The 14,199-nt window shown below is 49.4% G+C and overlaps 1 protein-coding gene across 1 annotated transcript; it reads left to right on the top strand.

Annotated features, from left to right (window-relative positions):
• The first annotated feature begins 11,580 nt into the window (after positions 1 to 11,580).
• LOC125757919 (uncharacterized protein K02A2.6-like) lies at positions 11,581 to 12,813 on the top strand. Its single transcript, XM_049414304.1, has one exon. The coding sequence runs from the start codon at positions 11,581 to 11,583 to the stop codon at positions 12,811 to 12,813; it is 1,233 nt and encodes a 410-aa protein (XP_049270261.1).
• Positions 12,814 to 14,199: the final 1,386 nt, after the last annotated feature.

Below are 14,199 nucleotides of genomic sequence, written 5' to 3'. Positions count from 1 at the left end.
CACACGTTTACGGGGCAATAGGCCCCGACATATGTGCCTCCAAAATGTACATTCTGCAGCATCAAAACAATCCCGGCGCAGCAGAGCATAGTTTTGGTAGATAGATGTTCAACTTCATATAAGTAGGTGGAGCTGTGATAGCGCAGCGGCCGTGAAAGCTGGCGTCATCTAGAGGGATTAAACAATACTAAATAAAGTTGTTCCTGACCAACGTTACTAGAACAAACTCAGTTTCAAAGCTCCGTATCTCCGCCAGCGGAGGAGGGTGGGCCGAACGGCGGTCGCGAGAACTAGCGGCGCTGCAGTCACGTCTTGCGCCACTATTGGCGCGTCGTCTGCTTCGACGGCGTAACGCGGCGGTCCACCGCGCAGTTGCTCGCGGCAACTTTCTAATTGTACTAGTGGCAAACTCAAACATTTATCATTCTTCGAGTCGACGTTCGCGCATCTCATTTGCGGACTACTTAGGTGGATATGCATAAGGTCGTCTGTATGCAATGTATGCGTTGCTCATTGATTGGCCTAGAATCGGTGCCTATATTTCAGCTATCTGCATTGCGCTTAACTTCCAAGCATAGGAGTTTCTAAGTGTATGAGGGTTTTGAGTGTAATTTTTATAACTACCACTACAATTTGAGCCGCTGCCGTCTTATCTAGAGAAAGAACAATCCAACACGTTTATAAAAGCCTTTACAGTGTATAGTGGCCTGGCCGGGCGGGGGGAGGGGGGGGGGGGGCATGCTCATGGGCTCATGGGCAGGGAGCATGGGCCCACACCGGGCCCATGCTCCCTTCCCCAAATTTTTTGCTGCCATGCGTTACAGAGCACGAAGTGACACTCGACCACACTTACCTGCCCGGACCCCACGTCAGATCAAGGGCAGCCCCCCCCCCCTCCCCCCAAAAAAATTTCTGCCTACGCCGCTGATAGTGTACGAAGAAGGGCGCTTACTCGAGATACAAAAACGTTCTAGAACAGTGCTCATGTTGTCTACAATTAACTAAAAAAACTTTCTCGAAAAATATCACCAATGCTTTGCAATCTTTACAAGACACGTTTTCGCGACGGTTAAAGGGATACTGACCCAAAATCGGAAACTTTTACGGGAACTCTGTAAATGAAATCTCAGTGTGCGATTACATGAGGTATATTTGTTGATCTCGTAAGAATGCCTGAGCTTGACATCATCAACAACAAGCGTCCCCAGCGCTGTATTTGGAGGCTGCTTGCTCATTTGCCGTTGTACGGCTTCCAAGCACATGACTTGAAATCCGTATTTACATGGAATGCCCTTGAGTATTTGCGTCAGCCGGCTCATCAGCAGCTTGTAGGCTCACGGACTGGCGATTTGTACAAGCAGGCAGTTAAGCAATCATTCTGCGTTGTATCGCATTCAACATGGTGCCTTAAACAATTCGGACAGATCGGCCGTGATGTGAGCACTGAGCAGTTCTTCGCACGTACTCTGTCGCTAGAAGATTCGTCAGTATTGACTCCTTCGCACAGCTTCAGTTTTTCAACTTCACCGAGCAGATGTTCCATGCCCGCAGCACTTCTTACACTGTAAGACATCCGTTTGCGTTGCGTTCTGTAGCCGTTCACTACGCAGTTAAACTGCTCGTCAACTACAATTGTCTTTTGCACAAGCAAGTCTCCGTTCACAAGCCGGCGAGTGTAAAATATTCCGCACATCTTGTTCGATACCTCGTCGTAAAATCTCTCGAAAATCCACTGCTTTGAAGGCAATGCGACAGTTGACAACTGATCGAATGTCAGTGTGATGCAACTCTCAGTCTCGGTAGCGTAGGAAATCGCCAGTCTCAATAGCGAAGGAAATCGCCTGCCTTTCGTTTTGCTGTTCTATTTCTGGCGGCTCCTCCAAACTGGGCGCTGGGCTTTCGCGGGACGCCGTGCGTTTTTTGGAGGGGATTTGCGCCTTGGTCCCGAACATTTTGACTTCGAAATGTTGGGTGGAAGTGCTGGGAACAAGTGCGGCACGGCACCTGGCGCGAGTTCCCACTTTCCACGTGGAATCAAAACGTCTTGTCTCGCAACATGACGATAGTGCTTTACAATGCCGCCACTCTCAAAATGAACGTCACAGACCTTGCATTTCGCACTAAGCTTTCTACCTTTGCGATGCAAAGCTTGATTCCACCTTTTCCGAAGGTCGCGAGATCGAATCCCGGCCGCGGCGGCTGCATTTCCGATGGAGGCGAAATCGTTTGAGGCACGTGTACTTAGATTTAGGTGCACGTTAAAGAACCCCCGGTGGTCGAAATTTCCGGAGCTCTTCACAATGGCGTCTCTCATAATCATATCGTGGTTTTGGGACGTTAAATCCCAGATATTAAAAATAATAATAATAATAATAATAATAATAATAATAATATAATAATAATAATAATAATAATATTATTATTATTATATATATATTATTATTATTATTATTATTATTATTATTATTATTATTATTATTATTATTATGTTCCCACCATTTGAATGGCGTGGGCTCGTTTCCATGTCCGAAGAAGTGTGGTGAAGCGGAGTCGTCGTTGCGGTAGCCGCTCTTGCAGCCCGGCGCAAAGCAAGTCGGCATACCGCAACGTGACTCTCTTCGTCCTCGTTACGCTACGTACATCATACACGTGTCTTCGTACAAGACGCTAAGCCTGGTCAAGAACAGTCGCAAAAATGACGAGCGAACAAAGCGCAGGCGTCGCTGTAACCTACGTGCGCTCGTACGTCGCCGGCGCCGATCACAACAAGCGCCAGCCGCGGGAGCTAGACGTGACTGCAGCGCCACTAGTTCTCACGACCGCCACGCGGACCGCCTCTCCGGCGGAGCTTTTAAACTGAGTTTGTTCTAGTAACGTTGGTTCCCGACTGAGGCGGCGTACGTTGATACTGCACACGGCATTTCGGGGAGGTAGGCCCATTCATGGATTACTCAAGGACACCGGAAAGTTGATACAGCTTTTATTTATACGCACACGTTCACTAGGCAGATACATAGTACACACAATGAATTCAATACATACACAATTCATTCGCATGTATAAAACCTATAACATGAACAATTCACTACAGACGCATACGTACAGACGTTTACACATACCTCTCTATGAAGCGCTGGCCCTTATATAGTCACTGAATTACAGTGGACCATGGTGGCACAAGCGATGCGTCATTTTTCTTCAACTCTTTACGATTTCATGGCTGCGTCACAATATACGCCGACATTATTAAATAGTAGCTATGGCTTAGCCACGCGCACCAGTTAATCGAAAGCCGCATAATAATCAACAATATAATTACAGAATTGATTAAGTTAGTGTGAAAACGACCATATAGACGATTTTCCGCAGCTGGTTTGTTCAATCAAAACTAGATGGCGCGACCGCACCATGGCCGTCCCCAAACTGTGGCCGTCTCCATGGCCATCCCCCTGCCGTGGCCTTCGGCAGCGCTGCTCAATATGTCTCCATCCGCGTCGCGTCGTCTACTCGGCGTTCCCATAGCGTCCGCGCGCACGCGATCGAGTAAAAGCGAGCAGACGGCAGCGCCGGAAAAGTAAATATGGCGGCACCTGTGGATGAAGTTTCCTTCCGCCTCGAATTTATCACGTCGTCGTCCTGCGCTGTGTGGCCCGTAAGTTCAAAACCTACGCATTTATTTGCTTTATATTCGCGTCCTGAAGCTTCGAGCGCAATGTACTCGTCGGTATTTTGCAGTGTTTCCAAGATTCATTCTCATATTGTCGGAGACAAGGCTTAGCATCATCATCATCATCATCATCAGCCTGTCTACGCCCACTGCAGGGCAAAGGCCTCTCCCATGTTCCGCCAATCAACCCGGTCCTGTGCTTTCTGCTGCCACGTTATACCTACAAACTTCTTAATCTCATCTACCCACCTAATTTTCTGTCTCCCCCTCACGCGTTTACCATCTCTTGGAATCCAGTCAGTTACCCTTAACGACCACCGGTTATCCTGCCGACGTGCTACGTGCCCGGCCCATATCCATTTCTTCTTGATTTCAACTATGATGTCCTTAACCCCCGTTTGTTCCCTGACCCACTCTGCTCTCTTCCTGTCTCTTAAGGTTACACCTATCATTTTCCTTTCCATCGCTCGCTGCGTCGTCCTCAATTTAAGTTGAACCCTCTTTGTAAGTCTCCAGGTTTCTGCTCCGTAGGTAAGTACCGGTAAGATGCAGCTGTTATATACCTTTCTCTTGAGGGATAGTGGTAGATTACCATTCATGATTGAGAATGCTTGCCGAATGAGCCCCATCCCATCCTTATTCTTCTAGTTATTTCACTCTCATGGTTCGGCTCCGCGCTTACTACCTGTCCTAAGTAGACGTACTCCTTTACAACTTCCAGTGTCTCTCCACCTATCGCAAAGCGCTGTTCTCTGCCAAGATTGTTCCACATTACTTTAGTTTTATGGATATTAATTTTCAGACCTACTCTTCTACTTTCCGTATCCAGTTCAGTAATAATGAGCTGTAATTCGTCTCCCGCGTTACTCATCAATGCAATGTCATCAGCGAATCGCAGGTTACTGAGATACTCTCCATTAACTCTTATCCCTAATTCTTCCCAATCTAGGGCCCTGAAAACCTCCTGTAAACACGCGGTGAATAACATTGGAGAGATCGTGTCTCCCTGCCGTACGCCCTTCTTTATTGGGATTCTCTCGCTTTCTTTATGGAGAACTATAGTGGCCGTGGAGCCGCTGTAGATTTCTTCCATTATGTTTATGTAGGCTTCGTCGATGCCCTGATTCCGCAGTGCCTGCATGACTGCTGATGTCTCCACCAAGTCAAATGCCTTCTCGTAATCTATGAAGGCTGTGTATAGGGGTTGGTTGTATTCCGCACATTTCTCTATCACCTGACTGATAGTATGAATATGGTCTATTGTTGAGAAGCCTGTGCGAAATCCTGCCTGGTCCCTTGGTTGATTGAACTCTAATGTCGTATTAATTCTGTTAGCAATTACTTTTGTAAATAGCTTGTAGACAACGGACAGTAAGCTTATGGGCCTGTAATTTTTCAGGTCCTTGACGTCCCCTTTCTTATGGATCAAGATAATGTTGGCATTCTTCCAAGATTCTGGTATCCTCCCCGTCGAGAGACACTTCGTATACAGGGTGGCCAGTTTTTCTAACATAATCTCTCCACCGTCTTTCAACAGGTCTGATGTTACCTGATCCTCACCAGGTGCTTTGCCTCTTTGCATTCCCTTTAGGGCTTTCTTTACTTCTCCTGTCAATACTGGTGGGATGTCAGATTCCTCTGCGCTAATACTGCTTCTTACGTTATCATCCTGACTGTCTCGGCTGCTGTACAGATCTCTGTAGAACTCTTCCGCTACCTCAACTATTCTATCCATATTGTTTGTGACATTGCCTTCCTTGTCCCTTAATGCATACATCTGATTTTTGCCTATGCACAGTTTTGTCTTCATAGCTTTGAGGCTTCTTCCGTTCTTTACAGCATGCTCAATTCTCTCCATATTATACTTTCTTATGTCGGCTACTTTACGCCTATTGATTAGCTTCGAAAGCTCCGCCAGCTCTATTTTGTCTGTTGCACTTGAGGCTTTCATAGCTTGACGTTTCTTAATGAGGTTTTTCGTCTCTTGGGATAGCTTACCAGTGTTCTGTCTGATGACTGTACCCCCGACTTCCACTGCACACTCCTTAATGATACTAGTCAGATTATCATTTATTGCGTCAACACTAAGGTCGGTTTCCTCGGTTAAAGCCGCATACCTATTCTGAAGTGAAACTCTGAATTCCTGTACTTTCCCTCTCAGAGCTAGTTCATTAATCGGCTTCTTGCGTATCAGTTTCTGCCGTTCCTTCCTCACGTCTAGTTGAATTCTAGATCCTACCATTCTATGGTCACTGCATAGGATCTTGTTAACTACTTCCACATGCTGTACAATGCCCGGGTGGCCGCACATTATGAAGTCTATTTCATTTTTAGTTTCGCCATTAGGACTCCTCCACGTCCACTTACGAGTAGCCCGTTTTCTGTAGAAGGTATTCAAGATGCGTAAATTATTGCGTTCTGCAAACTCTACTAGTAGCTAAAAGAACTTGTTGTTGGGCTAGTTGGTAGATCATTTTCAAAAGTTAATTAGAGCGCAACCACACGACACATTCACACACCCACGCACCCACAACTAGTAGCTACTAGTAGCTCCCCTCTGGCGTTTCTAGAACCGATGCCATGTTCCCCAATTGCATGATCTCCAGCCTGCTTCTTGCCTACCTTTGCATTAAAGTCGCCCATCAGTACAGTATACTGTGTCTTTACCTTACTCATTGCTGATTCTACGTCTTCGTAGAAGCGTTCAACCAGTTGGTCATCATGGCTGGATGTAGGCGCGTAGGCCTGTACCACCTTCATCTTGTACCTCTTATTAAACTTAATTACGATACATATCACCCTCTCATTAATGCTATAGTATTCCTCTATATTACCAGCTATATTTTTATGAATAAGGAATCCCACCCCTAGTTCTCTTCTGTCAGCTAAGCCACGATAGCATAGGACGTGTCCGTTCTTCAGCACTGTATATGCCTCTTGTGGCCTCCTAACCTCACTGAGCCCTATTACATCCCATTGAACACCCTCTAATTCCTCGAATAGTACAGCTAGACTCGCCTCACTAGATAAAGTTCTAGTTCTAGCGTTATACGTAGCCAAGTTCAGATTCCAATGGCGGCCTGTCCGGACCCAGAGATTCCTAGCACCCTCCGCTGCGTCGCAGGTCTGGCCGCCGCCTTGGTCAGTTGCTGGGGACTGAGGGCCGAGGGTTAATTGGTGTATTCATGTGGGAGGTAGTGACCAAGTACTACACCAGGGTGGCCAATCCTGCTCAGGCATGGCTAAATAAACACAGCTGATCGCAATAATAAAGACAAAGCATACCTGACGTTCTTTTCTCCAGCGGGAGCTGACACAAAACGATGGCTGATTTTGCCATTTATTTATTGCTGTGAGGACAGTGGGCGAGTAGCAAGCGCGAGTTCAGATCGAAGCGCGCTGTCGCGTCAGCATGGATGCTGCCATGTTGGCTTGTAACCCCACCTACTGGCGGTTGCTAATACAACAATTAAATGCATACGTACACCATAAATACGAAGTAGATTAAACATATCGCTTATCGTTGTGCCGTGGTACGTACCAAACAAACGCAAATATCTCAACGTTTTCAACTTTGAGGCGATTACATGTAGAACTATGTTTTGCTGCGCAAGCATGTGACTTGCTTACACCCTGCTGCAACCAGCTTGTGTGGTACGGCCCACGGCCGCTTCGCTGGCCCAATGCGTTGGCTGGGACAAATGGCTGGGGGAAGGCCACTTACGATCCCGTGATCAAACATGGCAGCGCCCGTGCGCCGCTGCGGAAAATCGTCTATAGAGAACCGTTCATACCATTGCCGACGACATTTTAAAGTAGCGCCATCTTCCGACAGCGGCCACAGATGAAATTTCTCTCTCTGATTTCTTTATTTTCAGTAGTTACTGTGGGAGGGCGCAACATCGGCAACATGCAGTTCAGATTCTGTCGCCTTCGTCGCGTCGACTTCGTTGAGTGGTTTGGCGTTGACATCTGTTCACATTCCATTTATGCGTTGACCACAAGTATGACGATGGGCCATGGATTCGTTCAACTGCTAGTCCTTCAATGAAAATGCTTCTGATGCGGTACGGCCGTTTCATTGTGTATACGTACGTTACAACGCGGGTCGCGCGAAGAAACAAGACAAGATGGCCTCGCACCGGACGGTGGTCTTTCGAGAGCGATGTCAGTGGCTCTTGGCGTCGCGGCAGTTGGATTACTTGAGTAGAGAAACTGGCGCTACACCGCGCGAATTATGGAAAAGAACGCTACCCACACTACGTGTTCTGTAATATTTCAGTACGCTGTACCTACATGCTGCTCTGCTGCTGTTACGTCAAGGTATTCGCCTGGCGTGTGAAATTGCTGTCATTGTGCGACAACTGTGTAGTGGTCGTTGTGGCGGTGGTTAGTCTTGCGTTGGATTTGGAATACTCTTTTCACAAAGGTGAGTGAGAGTTTTAGTGATTACCTACTGTGCACAGCTGTCATTAGAAGCGCATTTTGTGTTTAGTTTCGCACGCCAAAGCAAAATCCTGAGAACGAGAGATACATACTGCACGCGTGCATAAGTCCGTCCTAATTCTCAGTGATGGCATGCGTATTCCAAAACGCATGTGCTTGAGAATTTCGGCTTAATTGACAGAAGTCATTGACTTATTTTTCAGATATGTGCAATTATGATGCAGGTTAACGTTAAAATGCGGCCACGGCGGCCACATTTCAATGGGGGCGAAAGGCAAAGAACACCCATGTGCTTATGTTCGGGTGCACGTTACAGAACCCCAGTTGATCGAATTTAATCCGTAGTCCCACACCACGGCGTGCCTCATAATCATACGGTGGTTTCAACGCGTCAAACTCCAGCAATTATATGTTACCGTACTTTCACGCATGCACTGTCCAGTGGTATCACGTTTGCTGAAATCTTGTAAAAATTAACTTTCATGGTTCTTTATATTGCTTGTTGTATTAATAAGTGCTATAAGAGCTGTGTGAAACTATAAACGCGTGCTCTTGCCAAGTATGTTAACGCCGAAAAAAATTGAATTATCGGTGTACAGTCGAAGGTGTTCATTAAAACAAGACTGTTTTGTGAAGCGGGACTTACTGTATTTATGACAAGCAGATCGTGCGCAAACGTATACAAACAACAGCAGACACACGGAAGTATGCGGTGCATCGCGCACACGCCGAGCCTATAAAAGAAAAAGAAAAAAAAAGCCACACACGTTACTCAACACATAGAACAAAAACAATGAACGTCACTCGTGTGTTGCTCGCATCAATCCTAGGTGCGAGTAATTGCACGCGACTGGCCGAGATCGGTAGCACCGGAGAGCCTGGTCTGAGGCTACCGAGTGAGCGCGAAAGGGCGGCCTCTCTCCGCAGCACGCAATCACGAGGTAACTCGGCGTGCGCATGCGCGCGCGCACTAGTCACGTGGTTGAGGAGAAAATTTTCTCCCTTGGCGCTTGCCGCAAGAGGGCGCGACGAGTAAATCGTCCGCAAAGGAGAAAGTCGCTGCTCCGAAGGAGGAACGGAGCCCGTTGCTCCATTCTCGCTCCCTTTAGTAGCGTTAGCTACACTTGCCCAGCCGGAGCCGATTTCGCGTGGGCCATCATGAGCCGTGCTGCGCATGCGCGAGGATGAGTGCGGAGCCGGCATCTCACGCGCTCTCCGCCACCGCCGCGCGCGGCTCGCCGCCGGTGGTGGCGGAGAGCGGGAGGAGTGGCGTCGAAGCCGGGCAGACGGACTGGCGCCGGCGCGCGCGACTCGCCGCTGCTGCTCTGCGCATTCGAGAGGAGGGGTGACGTCGTAGCCATGGCGCGCGCAGCTATTCGCCTTCGCTGTGCAGTCGCCGTCTGACAATGCGCTGGTGCCGCTTGATCGCGCCTCTGACTGGCGTTTGCAGGTGGGTAATGCCATGGAGAAGGAGAGCGCAAATGCTGCTCAACGGCGCAGAAGAGCCGAGAAGCTTATGTCATCGGATCCCGAAGTAGTTGCCTAGCAATTAGTGGTTCAGCGTACGAAGAATGAACAGAGAAAGGCTAAACGTGCTGCGGAAACACTGGAGGAAAGGGAGGAACGTCTAACAAAGCGGCGTCGCCAGGATGCTGAGCGACGTCCCCGACCACCTCTGCAACAGCAACAACAAGACGCCGTCGATGACGTCAAGGCTCGCCGATCGACTGCCTATACTGTGAAACTTAGCGAAAGCGCCAGTGCGACTCGAACCTTCGAGACGGACTTCGTAAACAATCCGTTTGTATACGTGTGCGGCGTGTGTGAAAGACTATGGCACATGAAAGACTTGACGCCGCTAAGTAGTGCCATGCGTGAAACGTTGAGTTTAGTGGCGGCGCCTGAGTGGGATGAAACCGTGGCACGGGTTTGTGCAACGTGCAAGAACTTTCTCGTTAAGCAGAACATTCCGCTCTTTAGCGTTACCAATGGGTATAGTTACCCGGCCATGCCGCCAGGTCTACCGGTTCTGAACGAAGTGGCCGAATGTGTGTCATTGGAGCAGCAGTAAGCATGACAATCAAGCTAATCTTTGACAATCTGGAAAGCTCAGAATAATCAGCTGAACCTTTGCTAACGCTACGTATATCCTGGCATAGGCGAGCTAAGCCACTGCAAATTTTTTTTTAAATGCGAATGCATTTCTTAGCCGGGCTATGTCAGGCGTCTGGCGTTGTCCGCGACACCCTCTCCCATAGCAACACTGCGGGTGCGCCCGCTTATCCTCGCCCCTAGCAACCGGAGCATGTGGTGCGAGTGAGTGTAGGAGAAGGTAGGTGCAGTGCTTCGCCGCTCCTTCTCTCGCCGTTCGCTCTCTCTCCTCCCTGCGTCCCACTCTCCCGTCCGCTCGCACCTCACCCTCGACCGTTCGCTGGCTAGGCGCCTCTCAAGGCGATGGCAGAACTCGGTGAAGGCGAATTTCTGACGGCAACGGTACCCTCTCTCGGCACAAGAAATGCCTTCGCATTTCCTCACGATTCCCTTCGGGGAGGTGGGGGCATTTTGTTTTAGAGTGCAGTTATATTGAAGACGTTTATTGCTTAGGTACAGAAGACTAAGGCGCACAATAAGGCCACAAGACGTTAAAACTCTGCAAAGCTTTATGGGGTTGATCAACTTCTACCGAAAGTTGATCCCTCGCTTGTCGGCGGCACTCAATCGATTGAATGCTCTATTAGTACCGAGTACACCGTGGACCTGGGCGCCACTTCAAGAGGAAGCCTTCAGAGAAGGTAAGCAGCTCTTGGCATCTGCGGAGACATTAGCGCACTTTGACCCAAAGAAAACCACAGTGCTTGTGACAGATGCGTCGCCATATGGTCTCGGCGCGGTTCTAGCCACACGGGAAGCGTCGGGAGAAGAGCGACCAATCGCCTTCGCGTCTAGAAGCTTAGCCACAGCTGAGCGAAAATACAGCCAGCTCGACAAGGAAGCCTCAGCAGTTGTGTTTGGAGTAACACGTTTTAAGCAGTACCTTTGGGGACGGCGATTCGGGATAGCAACCGATCACAAGCCACTTTTGGGGCTTCTCGCGGCAAATTAGCAGATTCCAGAGTCTTGCTCATCTCGACTACTCCGCTGGGCACTCTTCTTGTCGGGCTATGATTACGTGTTGAAGTACAGACCTGGTGGTCACATGCCGCACGCCGATGCACTGAGCCGACTTCTGCTTCCAACAGCTGATATTCAAATCGAGAACCCGCCGGGATTTTTATGCTCCAAGGGTGTTATCCCAGAGTGTTGCCGGCGCAAGCTATTGCGGCCGCTACGAGCAAAGATCCGCTGCTGTCACGTCTTCGCGAAGCGCTTTGGGCTGGTGTGGGAGTTCCCCTAGAAGCTCCTGGAAAGAGTACGCCACTCGCCTTCATGAAATGAGTGTGCAGAGTGATTGCATTCTGCTAGGAAGCATGGTTGTGCCCGCGTCTATGCAGGTCGACGTGCTGCGGCTGCTACATGAAGGGCATCCAGGAGCGGCGAAAATGAAAGCGGTGGTCCGTAGCCACGTCTGGTGGCCAGCCATGGATGATGACGTCACGGCATCGGTGCAAGCATGCCGCACCTGCCAAGAAAATCAGCGATTACCGAGACGGGTACCAGTCAAATCGTGGCCGTTCCCGGAGAGACCGTGGTCCCGGATTCATGTAGACTATGCTGGACCACTGAGGAATGCTTACTTGCTCATAGCAGTTGACGCATACTCGAAGTGGATAGAAGTGTTCCCTGTACCCAGCCTGTCGACTCCAGCCACCATTGGTTGCCTGCGAAAAATGTTCGCTACGCATGGACTCCCTGATGTAGTCGTATCCGGCAATGGCCCAACGTTCGTGAGTGAGGAATACAAGATCTTCCTGCGTAGAAACGGCATCCGACAAATTTTTGTACCACCGTACCACCCAGCATCTAATGGAGCAGCGGAGCGTGCAGTGCAGACCATTAAACAAAAGTTGAAGAAAGCGCAGTCAGGGGGTGATTTGCACGTACAGATAGCGAGAATTTTGCTGACATACCGGACCACTCCGCAAGAAGTAACAGGTTGTAGTCCCGCTGAACTTCTTATGGGCCGGAAGTTGAAAACGGCATTGGATTTACTACCGCCTGACTTGCGGACCCCGGTGATGTCTCAACAGATCTCCCAGAGTCTCCTAGTCAACCGAGGATCGGCAGGAGCCGTAGCCACACCACCAGGAACGACTGTTTTCGCTCGCAATTTTCGTCCAGCTCCTGTCTGGGTACCGGCAACGGTGGAAGCGGACAAAGGGTACGCGGCAGTGCTACGGCTACCAGATGGCCCCCAATGGACACGGCACCACGACCATGTGCGGGCAGTGCCGCGGCAGCATGAGCTGTCAGAGTATTCTGGGCGTTCTCACACAGAACCTCCAAATGCTTCAGGCGTGAAACCAGCTGGGCCTCTGGATGCTGCGGGTGCTACCGCGCCCTACGAACCAGCAGACACCGCCGGCACCACTGCAACTACGGGGGCTTCGTCTGGGGAATTCGAGGGCACATGTGTCTCCAGTGATCCGGGTGGTTGTGCCAGTGCGCCGGGGGATGCCCCGAAGCCAGTGACCCTTTCTCAGACTCCAATTCGCCGCAGCTCGCGCGTGCGGAAACCAGTTATGCGTTACGTGCCCCAGTAATCAAGTTGAACACTGCTTGCGCATCGTAGTGCTCCTTGTGTTTTTTTTATTTCTGTTCTTTCACTTTTTGTCAAGGGAGGAAGGAATGTTGCTGCTGTCATCAGCCTGGACGGCTTGATGTAGCGCCACAAGATGGCGTTCTTATCGCTTTTATAATAACTGACATAAACATGCTGCTGGCGGCATACGTCAGTCAGCATTTGGACTGAGCCTCGCGCGTGTGCTGTCTCGGGAGAACATGACAGTGATATCGCTGGAAATTTAGATAGCGCCTCTATAAAAGCCGACGCGCTTGACCGCTCGTCAGTTGATCGACGGACGCCGCTTTGTTCGCCGCAATCCGTGCTCATTGTGCATCGCATGTAAAGTGACTATTTCATTTCTTGGCACAAGTTCGCCAAATAAAAGACTCGTTCTTATCCTGCCGACTTCTGTCTTTGTCCACGTCACGACCACGTGAAGATATATATATATATATATATATATATATATATATATATATATTGTAGCGAAGCCTTGGAACATAGTAATGAGTTGCTCTCTCCCGCCACGACGCCGTAATTCGTTGCGCACCAGCCGAAATCGAACTCTCACCGTTCTCACATTTGACGCCGGCAGACAGTCCATCGGCAGCGAACAAGATCCTCGTCAAAGACGATACGACAGTGCCTCCACTCATCAGTGGCTGTGTCGGTCTACTGCGCCGGTCTCTCCGACACGATTGCACTCCTTTCTCCATCTGACCGCGTACGCACTAGAAAAGGGTTGCTGGTACCTTTTGCGACCGTGCGAATCACTCAGGGCAGCACCTCTATTTTTGTTACCAACCCATTACTATGTTCCAAGGCTTCGCTACAATATATATATATATATATGTGTGTGACGTATAAAGGCAGTAATCTCTGGTAGAAGCCGACGAAGAAGAGGTGCGCGTGAATTAGAATAAAAGTATGGCGTATGAGCCACGGCACGTCTCTCATTCATAGCGTCACACAAGTCGACAGGATGGAGACCTGGCAACCGACTCATCATCCGCACATCAGCAGCAAAGCCATCAGCAAGACACGTTGACCGCATGCAGACCACCGAAGCAGATCCTGCTGCACACAGCGACCACCATCATGACAAAACCATCGGCTGACCTTGACATCCCCAAGTACACCGGATCAGCGGACGATGGACCCGTGCAGGACTGGTTCGACCTATTCGAGCTCCACGCTACCGCTGCATCATGGTCGGAAAGGGAGATGATCACCAACTTCAATGACTACGTCACCGGTGAGGCATTCCGATTTTACCTCACACACATATTTCAAAACAACGAGTCATGGAAAAAGATCAAAGAAGAGATGATTACCCGTTTTAACGACTACGACAAAGACTTGC

Source organism: Rhipicephalus sanguineus, chromosome 3 (genome assembly GCF_013339695.2).
Source record: "Rhipicephalus sanguineus isolate Rsan-2018 chromosome 3, BIME_Rsan_1.4, whole genome shotgun sequence".
Lineage (NCBI taxonomy): Eukaryota > Metazoa > Arthropoda > Arachnida > Ixodida > Ixodidae > Rhipicephalus > Rhipicephalus sanguineus.
This window is presented reverse-complemented; position numbering and strand designations above follow the sequence as displayed.

Coding starts and splice junctions, on each gene's coding strand:
- LOC125757919 (XM_049414304.1), top strand. CDS start 11,581: ATGGTTGTGCCCGCGTCTATGCAGGTCGACGTGCTGCGGCTGCTACAT.